This window comes from Lathyrus oleraceus, chromosome 6 (genome assembly GCF_024323335.1).
Source record: "Lathyrus oleraceus cultivar Zhongwan6 chromosome 6, CAAS_Psat_ZW6_1.0, whole genome shotgun sequence".
Taxonomy (NCBI): Eukaryota; Viridiplantae; Streptophyta; class Magnoliopsida; order Fabales; family Fabaceae; genus Lathyrus; species Lathyrus oleraceus.
The window spans coordinates 493,767,279-493,778,165 of NC_066584.1; the positions used below are offsets into that span (position 1 = coordinate 493,767,279).

General features: G+C 37.4%; 1 protein-coding gene across 1 annotated transcript; it reads left to right on the forward strand.

Moving 5' to 3' along the window:
• Nucleotides 1-8,850: 8,850 nt before the first annotated feature.
• Nucleotides 8,851-10,401, forward strand: LOC127096407 (uncharacterized). Its single transcript, XM_051034979.1, has 3 exons — nucleotides 8,851-9,333; nucleotides 9,421-9,792; nucleotides 9,880-10,401. The coding sequence occupies exons 1-3, from the start codon at nucleotides 8,851-8,853 to the stop codon at nucleotides 10,399-10,401; spliced, it is 1,377 nt and encodes a 458-aa protein (XP_050890936.1).
• The last annotated feature ends 486 nt before the right edge of the window (nucleotides 10,402-10,887 follow it).

Genomic DNA, 10,887 nt, shown 5'->3' on the forward strand with positions numbered 1-10,887 from the left:
GGACCAGATCAAAGAGAAGATTGTTTGTGCTCAGACCGATAAAGTTAGACACCTTAGAAATACAACAAAAAACCAAGTTGAGTCTTCTCATGTGTCATACCCTAAATTTTACCCTGAGTTTTTTCACTCGCATCAGCATATCATGAATCGGTCCATTTTGCCATGCATTTCATAAGTTAAAAAGCATTTATCAAGAGTTTAGATGAAAAGTCAGGAGTTCTTGCATTTTATCTTATCTTAATAACATTCATTCAGTCACATGTTGATTGAGAAGTCGAAAGACTTGATTTCTCGATCTCAGTGCATCATTTATTCTGTTGCATCTTGTTTCAGAGGTTTAGAAGGTGATAATCAAGAGTGTTGTCATTGTCTGAATATATACAGGGTTTTGTTTGTGTTTGAGAATGAGAAGCAAATGGTCTAAGGGCGATTCATTTGTGTCTGATTGTCTGTTTGTATTTATTTAGTCAGTGAATCAGTGCATTCAACAAAAGTTTGAATTTTATACTTGTCACAGCATGCATTTTGTTTCGCATAGTGCTTGAAATTCCAGCTAGGTTAATTTTTCGGATCTATAGACAGACCAGTCGCATCGTTTCTCAACTGTACGTCGAATTAGCGGACGGGAAATTTCAAAATTGAGCTTGAAGATGTCAGTTTTCTTAATCTATGATTCGCGTGGTTTAACTTGGCGTGCTAGTTTTAATTTTTCGACTACTTTTTCAATCTCACTTTTATCCGCCTGAGCCATTTAACCGGTCAATTTTTATTTCAAAAATCGATCAAAACCTATATTTTCATAGAAGTTTATTTCATGCTGATCATTTTAATGCGTTCATTTTTTTCAGGTATTTTGGCGCCCAAATTTTATTCAATTTTTGTCCGATTGTTTTTACTCTTTTGTAAAAAATAATCGGAAGATTTATTTAGAATTATTTGTATTTTCAAATCAATTTTAATTTGTGTTTATTAATTTTTAATTTAATTTTTGAAGATAAAAGAATTATTTTATTTTATAAATAAAATTAGACAACCAATCACCTTTTGACACTTGTTATTATTTTATTTTTTAAAAATAGATTAATTTTGAACCATCATAAAGTTGACATATGACATGTGTTTAGATATTTTTCTCCTCTTTTCCTTCCTTCCCATATGGTCTCTCTCTTAGATTTCTTTTATCTCTCTTTTTCTCTCTTTTTATACTCTCCCATTCTCTGCTCCATCATCATCATTCATCATCACACTTCACTTTCTCATCCCTTCTCCCAACACTTTCTTCATAAACTGATACTCACCATCAACATCATCTTTAACCCATCTCAAGAAAACCCCCTCCCTATTCTTCTTCATGATATACACTTCACATCATTACATACAACAATACCTCTGTTTTAACCAACACATAACACATGCTTCATGAACAACCACACTATTGAACTCATAAGGATGGATGGAAAGCTTCAACAAAAAAAACCCACCATGTAACTTTCTCCTCACACAACAACCTACTCCATCTCGTCATTCATCAATACACTTGAAAATTTCCTCCATAACTTCAGAAAATCAACGCACTTCAAAGTTCCTCCATAAACCACCCTTTCTTCCGCCCTCGTTTTGCTCGCCGAAAACCACACCCTCTGACCAAACCTCACCCTACACATACAAAACAAATCTCAACACGTACTTCCTCCGTTCGTTTTGTCTTTGCCGGAAACCAAACGACCAACACCTTCAATCCACCACCGAGCACAACAATAACAATACACTGCAGTGGTTGCACCACCGTAAACCATTTGCCTTTCGGTAAGCTTCTATTTTCTACTTCAATGTTCAAACTTTTGTTACTAGTTATGCTTGTTTGCTTTATATATATAAACTCTCTGTTCTAAGTTTTTTAAATATATGTATGTTGGTACCATGTGTATATATATAAACAATATCTTATAATTTTTTATTTTTTTTTAAAATACACATACTGTCAGTGTTAGTTTTGTATGTGTATATTAAATTTTTTATTCTAATTTTTTCTAATATATACATACTGTTAGTGTTAGTTTTGTATGTGTATATTAAATTTTTTGTTCTAATTTTTTCTAATATATTCATACGGTTAGTGTTAGTTTTGCATGTGTATATATAAATTTTTTGTTCTAAATTTTTATAATATATACATATTGTTAGTGTTAGTTTTGCATGTGTATATACAAATTTTTGTTCTAATTTTTTCTAATACATACATACTGTTAATATATAGTTAATGCTAGTTTGCATGTGTATATATAGATTTCTTTGTTCTAATTTTTTCTAATATATATATATATATATATATTATATTATATATATATATATATATATATTATATATATATATATATATATATATATATATTATTCAATTTGATTTTTATGTGTATAGAATGTTTCAGTTTATTATATATATAAATAAATGTTCCAGCTTAAGTTTATATGTAGATATGTTTTTTTAAGTGACTGTCAAATTCTTATTTAACATCCTACCTAACCATCCTATGCATGTGCTCTTATTCTGGTAGAATTTTGGGTTGCACGTCATATGCATAAAGCCGATAAATTTTAGGTTTTTTTGCTATTCTTTTACTTTATTTATTTTATTATTTCCTATTTGCTATCATTTAATTGAAATTAATTTGAATGATTTCCCTTGTTGGACTGGGTATCATTAGAATATAAGCTTATTTACTCATTAAACCACACTCTATTTTGATTCTCTTTTTCTTATCATCTATTTTTTTAGTAGTTAAATATTTAAGCATTAAAAACTAAATCATATTAAAATAATAAAAATCCACATTTATTTTCAAAACAAAAAAAAAACAAATTTATTTTCATATTTAAACTCAAAAACCATTTTCAACAAGTCAAACCATTTTCACAACGTGAGTATTCGATCCAACATCGAGTAGCTCTTTCGCTTAATTCAAATTATTTCATAAATTAAATTGAAACGCTTGATCCAACGTCAAAATGTTTCTATGCCCAAAATAATTTAATAAAATCGAAGGATAACGAGTGATAATTGGAAGCATATCCTTTTGAATATCTTGAGTAAACAAGCATTAAGAGCACGCCTATCCTCATATGTTCACTAAAAATCTAAGCCCCCGCCACATCCAAACTATTTTCATAAGTCAACTTGAGACGCTTGATCCAAAGTCAAGTTGCCCCCCTGTTTTAAAATCTTTTTACAGTAAAAATGGAAGAAACTGATTAAGTTTAGACTTTCTTTGTTTTGAATGTTAGGATACTGCTGTAGAGCTCAATGTTCAAACATTCGTCTTCCATATTAACATACAGTAATTACTAGAATTAGGTCATTTCTCTTATAGAAGTAAAAGATTGATTGGGTATCGACCTTCTCTTTCCCGATTATTTGGACACTGCTGTAGAGCTCTATGTCTGATTAATCTTCTTCCGTTAATGAACTTTGACCTAATTTGCCATACATTTTCATAACAAACTATTGGATGAAAAGAGAGTGATTAGGCTTAGGCCTCTTCCTTTTCGAGCATCTGAGTACTGCAGTAGAGCTCCCTGCTTGGATGTTTGTCTCCGCTTAAAATCAACTCTAAAGTTCGGTGGCGACTCTGTTTTGTTTATATTTCGAGCGTTCCTTACGCTCGGGTATTTTTCGCGCCCGACAGCTGGCGGCTCTGCTGGGGATTGGTTTCTCCTAAGCGAGTCAACCCTAATTTAGTTTGTTTTGTGTTTATTTACTTCTTATTTGTTTTATCTATATATGCCTTTATTATCTGTATTTCTAATTGTTGTATTATTGATATGTGGTATCATTGGAACTTTCTGGACTATTGCCATTTGTGTGAGGAAAAGCTTTATACTCGAGCTATGAGAAAAACTTAAGTTAGGATGGTGGTTGTGTATTATTGACCCGCGAGACATCGGACTCGTTAGGTTGATGCGAGAACCCCACTAAGATGAGATCCCTTGAAAGTGTTATTGTCTTATGATTAGTTATTTTGGCGGTGATACTTTCAACCTCGATCTATGATTCTGAGGACCTTTTGTAGAACCTTGAACCTATGGCTTTTAGGACTGATGGTTGTGTAGTGTTGACCTATGAGACTTTGGACTCGTTGGGTTACAGCAAAAACCTCACTCAGAATAGATCATGTTTGAGGATATTATTGTCTTACGAGCAGTCGTTCTGGCGATAATGTTGTCAGGTGTGATCCGTGACTCTGGGAACCGTGTCTAGAACCGTGGAGTCGATGGTTGTGTAGTATTGACCTGCGAGACTTATGACTCGTTGGGTTAATACAAAGACCTCACCTAGAATAGATCCTTTTTAAGATATTATTTTCTTACAATTAGTCATTCTGACGATAATATTCTTGAATTGGGTCCATGACTCTAGGAACCTTTTAAACCCTAGAGCCTACTTGTGCTTGTTTTTCCTATTCCTGGAACCTTTCCTCCATGAAGTAATTAATCAGAATGTTCCAATGATCACCTACCCAACTGTACATACATAAACATAAAACATTTCATAATCATAACATATATGACATGTGCAGATTTTCAAGGGACCTGAAGACTCTGTTGATTGCAGGCATTCAGAAGACATGGGTAGCAATCAGAAAAGTACTTATTCATTCAAGTTCAGGAATCCAAAGCTAGGATTGATTAAGGGATTGATCTCGGATATGAAAAAAATCAGAAGGAATAACTTTTGTGTTGAGTATGGTGACTTGTTAACTATCATGAACACCGAGGTGGATGCTTGGGCCATTTTTACTTTGGCACAATTCTATGATCCTCCCTTACGGTGTTTCACATTCCAGGACTTCCAATTGGCGCCAACACTAGAAGAGTTATCACATATAGCAGACATTGGTATCAAGGACGAAGTCCCTTACACCGGTCTAGGGGAATTTCCTACACATCAACAAATAGGTTCATCTATAGATCTAGATAAAGCAGAAGTGAAAGCTAATCTTGGACCAAAAGGAGACACTTTGGGCTTCACTTTGAAGTTCTTAGTGGGAAAAGCTTCAAATTTCAAAAGTAAAGAAGATTGGGTCGCTTTCAATGTTGTGTTAGCCTTGATACTCTATGGGATTGTCTTGTTCCCGAACATTTATGACTTCATGGACATGACTGCTATACGCATTTTCTTGCTCAAGAATCCCATTCCCACCTTGCTTGAAGATGTTTATCACTCCATCCATTGGAGAAATGAGAAGAAAAGGGGATGATCCAGTGTTACGCTCCTTTACTGTATAAATGGTTCTTATCTCACTTACCAAGCGAAGGGCCTTTTGTTTAGAACAAGGATAACCTCAAGTGGTCTCAAAAAATCATGTCTCTCAATATCGATGACATCACATGGTATTCTCGTGTTTATGATGATGTGGACATAATCGTCAAATGTGGCAACTTCCATAATGTGCCACTCATAGGGACTCGAGGTTGCATTAATTACAACCCTGAGCTTGCTATGCGGCAACTTAGGTTTCCTATGGATGAAAAACCAGAAGACAAGTTGCTAGAAGGTTTCATGCTGGGAGAAGGAGTGAAGGACTTTGATCTGGTGAAGAGGATAGGTCGTGCCTGGACTAAAGTTCATAGAGAAGGAAAAAAGGGAGCGTGAAAAGAAGAATTGTATAGCTAGAGAGCCATATACGAGTTGGGTCCAAGCCAGAGCTTCTCAAGACAAACTACCATACCCTTATGAGCCTCCAATGCATACAAGTCTTCCAAAACCTACTCACGTCACTATGGAGGAAGGTAAAGAGCTCAAAGTTGTCATCCAAAGGTTGGAAAAAGAGAATGAAGAGCTATGATTAAACCTTCTCCGGATTACTGAAGAAAGGGATAATCATAAGTGGGAGCTTGGGCGGAAGAACACACAACTTCAAGCAAATATGGAAAGGACTGATAAGAAGGAATATAAGAGAAAAAGAGTCAAGCATGGGTTAGATCAGGCTGATAGCTGCTTGAATACCGTCAAAAGCTAACTGAAAGAGGCTGAGAGGGATTATCGTGAGAAAGAGAAATGGTGGAAGCTCGCCACAAAACAAAAGAAGGAGATAAGAGAGACGATTGAGGATGAGACAACCAACCTCAGTGTTTCACTCTGTGAATCAAAAGAAAGGGAAGAACGAGAACGCCGTAGTAAAGAGAGTGCTCTGGCTGCTACTCAGGTTACACCTGAAATATGGAAAGGAAAGTGCCAGGAGGCTGAAAATGCTAATGAGTGGGAACGATACTGGAGAGACCGACATGACTCTTTGCTACGAGAAGGTGAAGATTGGATGAACGCAAGGGAAAATGTGAATTCTAGTTTGGCAGCCTGCAGGGAAACCATCCAGTTTTTACATGAACAAAGAAATGAGTATCGAGACAAGTTTGCCAGTTTGATAGACTTCTGTAATGGCATGGCTAAGAATGTGCCTTTGATGCTAAGATCTGCTCTGGAAGACATAGACAATGACAGCATCCCTCCTTCAGTGACTGACTTTATTTATCTTTGTGAAGACATGATGAAAAGGTTCAAAGGAGAGTTGGAAGAGCTCAACAAACAGAAGCCTACAGTCTAACCCTGCCATTTTGTACTTTCCTTTATGTTTGAAAGAATATTTTGTACTCAATCTTTGTACTCTGTTTTGAATTGAATGAATAAAGGATTTTGACTTTCTTTTGTACAAAAAGTTTGGTTCCATTCTTGTTTTATTCCCCGTGATCTCTTTGAATGCTTGCTAAATAACAAGGAATCTAACACGGTTCCTTGAAAATAAAATTGAACATAAGCATAAAAGACATTTTTTATAGCCACGTGCATTAAAGTATGCATCATGCATTTCATTTCTCAAAATAAAAATTCATTTCATTTTTTCCTCGTCTCCAGTAGTTCAAGTTGAGTCCTCAACGTGCACACGCTACTCGCTCCAACACAAGAAGAATCATGGATATAGTTCGAGAAGAACAAATTACCTTCAGAGAGGAGATGGACTCTGTCAAAAGCAAGATTGAGCAGATCTTTGAGGCTATACAAGCTATGGCTAGAAGGGAATAAGAGACTCGTGTTGCCGCTGCTGCAAGGAACGATGCTCTAGTTCAAGGGGTTGCTCTTCAGTTAGGACCTTCAGTTCCTATTCCAAATCCCATTATCTACGGTCTTCCTCCAGGTTTTATTCCACCGCCTGAAAGAACTCATGTGCCTCCACCTGCGCATACTTCTGGAGTAGTTGATGGAGTCGTTGTGCAAGGACCTCCGATAGTCAATCAAGTAGTCATTCCCCACACTGATGAGGAGCTCCAGGACGAGTTTGAAATGCAGAATTATAATGGAGCTTCTCCAATGGTCATCCCTATTGCTGCCCAAGATTCTGAGGCTATCATGATGTGTCGTGCTCTGGCCAAAAAGCTAAGAATCTTGGAAGGACATAACTCAACCCGATTAAGTGCCTTGGAGATGTGTCTGGTCCCAGACGTGGTGATTCCTCCAAAATTCAAAGCGCCTGAATTTGAAAAATACAAAGGTCTCACATGTCCTAACATACACTTGAAAATGTATTGCAGAAAAATGGCTACCTATGCCAGAGATGATAAGCTCATGATCCATTGCTTTCAGGACAGTCTAACTGGGGCATCTTTGGATTGGTACATGCAGTTGGAGTGTAGCAACATCCACACTTGGGATGAGTTAGCTGAAGCATTTGCAAAGCAATACAAATATAATATTGACATGGCACTAAACCGTACTCAGCTTCAGAGTATGGCCCAGAAAGACAATGAATCTTTTAAAGAATACGCACAACGCTGGAGAGAATTGGCTGCAAGGGTGCACCCGCCATTGGTTGATCATGAATTGATTGACATTTTCATGTGTACCTTGCAGGGCCAATATTATGAAAGATTGATCAATAGTGTGTCCACGGGATTTTCTGACATGGTGATCGTGGGTGAAAGAGTAGAGGAAGGATTGAAAAGTGGTAAAATCCAGGGAGGTTCCAGCAGTCAACTAATCTTGAAGAAGCCTTTCAACGGATTCAAGAGGAAGGAGGGTGGGACTAGTGCCATTTCTTCTCAGAGGGGGAGGGCACCATACAAGGCTCCTGCTTCTGTGCCTTATTATCAGTACCCTTACGTAGCGGCTGCTCAATATCCAACCATACCTTATCGTCCATTTACTCTTGTCCCTATTCCAGCTCCAGTACCTCAACATCAAGTTCCAGTTCCTCAATATCAAGCTCCACAACCTCAGTTCCAGGTTCCTCCACTTCAACATCAACAAAGAAATCAACAAAATAATCAACCACATCCAGTTCAATTGCAACGACCAAATCAACATAGGCCATATCAACAGTACAATAATGTGAATACCACTCCTATCCCAATGACTTACACTCAATTGCTACCATATCTGATTTAGAATGGGACTGTCGTGCCAAGGGCATTACCTTCAATGCCGAAGCCGCATAAGCCTTGGTATGATGAGAATGCTAGATGTGCCTTTCATACTAATTCAGAGGGTCATACAACAGAGAATTGCAAGGTGTTCAAGCTCCGAGTTCAAGAGTTGATAGATCATAAAATATTGTCTTTTGTTGATGTTCCAAATGTGGGGAGCAATCCTTTGCCTAAACATGATGGTTCAGGTGTCAATGCTATATAAAGTTCAACTGATGATGGATTGATAAAGGATGTGTTCAAGTTGAATACTCTTTTAACAGTGGTCCATACTAGATTGATGAAAGCATAATTAATGAATGGAGTACATGATAATTGTATGGTGTGTTCATCCAACCCTGATCAATGTGGTGAGTTCAAAATTTGTCTTCATCGTTTGATGGATCAGCGGGTTATTCAGTTCACCAGAGCAAAGATTGACGAAGATATTGTTGTGATTGTGTCTGTGTTTGATCAAGAGAGGCTTCCCAAGACTTTTGTGGTCCCTTATCAGAGAAATGTTGACCTAGAGCCAGTGAAGAAGATTAAGCCCATGGTTATCTATGTTCCCGTTCCATTCTCATTTGACATTACCAAAGCAGTGACTTGGAACTATAAGCTTGTAGTTTATGTGGGTAACAAACCAGTAATCTTGAAAGAACCAGATGTGACTAACATTGCTGGAGCTAGTGGTGTGACTCGAAGTGGAAGGGTTTTCGCTCCTGAAGTGATCCCAAGCAAAGAAAGTGCACCAACAGTTGAACCAACAAAGGGGAAGGAGGTGAATCTCCCAGAAGCAGAAGAAGGCTCATCTAAGAAAGCAGTGACTGCTGAAGAGGATAGAGAATTCTTGAAGATCATCAAGAAGAGGGATTACAATGCCGTAGATCAGCTCAACCAGACTCCTTCAAAAATCTCCATTCTTTCTCTACTTATGAGTTCTGAGGCTCATAGGACTGCTCTATTAAAGTTCTTGAACGAAGCTTATGTGGCAGAAGACATCAGTGTTATTCAGTTTGATAATGTGGTTGCTAATCTCAATGCTAGTAGTTGTTTGATGTTAGCTGATGATGATTTACCCCCTAATGGGCGAGAACATAATATGGCGCTTCATATCTCCATTCAGTGTACAGATGTTACTTTGGCTCGAGTACTGGTAGATACAAGTTCATCCTTGAACGTGTTACCTAAGACTACCCTGGCACAATTGAATATTGAAGGGGTGCAGATGAGACCCAGTGCTTTGATGGTGAAAGCTTTTGGTGGGTCTAAGCAAACAGTTATTGGGGAGATTGACCTCCCAATCCTGATTGGCCCTCAAACTTTCTATATTCCCTTCCAGGTAATGGATATTAGGCCTGCCTATAGTTGTCTGTTAGGTAGACCTTGGATCCATGCTGCTGGAGCTGTCACCTCGACACTTCACCAGAAGCTGAAGTTTGTTACTTCTGGTAAGCTGGTAGGAGTATCCGGAGAGGAAGATATTTTCGTCAGCCATTTGACTTCTTTCAGATACATTGAAGTAGGTGAAGACATTGTTGAAACTCCTCTCCAAGCCCTTGAAGTGGTCAATATGGTCCAGACTAAGCTGAAACTTGTTGAAGAACCCAAGGTGGTCATGTCCTCTTGGAAGAGTGTGAAAGCTGCAATTAAAGTTGGTTGCCCTGGAAGTTGGGGCACAATGATTGAATTACCAGAGAAGAAAGACAAGTGTGGATTAGGATATCAGCCGTCTATTGAACTTTTCAAAGATCAAACGATACATCAGGGGAAGGTTCCTAGCATCCAAGAAATATTCTCTAAAGCTGGTTTCCGAAGTGATGATCAAGTGAATGCTCTTGAAGATGAAGATCCAGATTTGTCCAAGATGGTGTTTTGTGGACCTCCGGATGCCGCTCTCACTAACTGGAAGGCAACAGATGTTCCGGATATAGTTTCTTGTTCAAAGTAATTTATTGTTTTCTAAAAAACATTCAATGCCATGCCCAAGGCATATGGATAGCTTTGTAGGGCCCATTTTGTGTTAATATTTAAGACTTATCATCAATATAAAGCACATTTTTTGAGATCCCTGTCTTTCATCTTTTTAATTTTTTTACAAACAAATAAACAACAAAATTAAAAAATGGAAATTTTGATTTCACATCACTTTCATTTTTCAAAATCTTCCGCTAAAAAGAAAAATCATTTCCATGCAGATCACTAATAACTGGATCCATTGAACACGACAATGCTATAATTCCCTATGACTTCGACCTCCCGATTAACCAAGCTAAAGAGGATGGTAAGGAAAACTGCGAACTCCCAGAAGAGTTGACCAGACTTTTGAAACAAGAGGAAAAGATGATTCAGCCTCATCAGGAACCAGTGGATGTGATCAATTTGGGGAATGAGGAGGATAGAAAGGAAGTCAAGGTCGGAACTGCTTTGAAAAAAA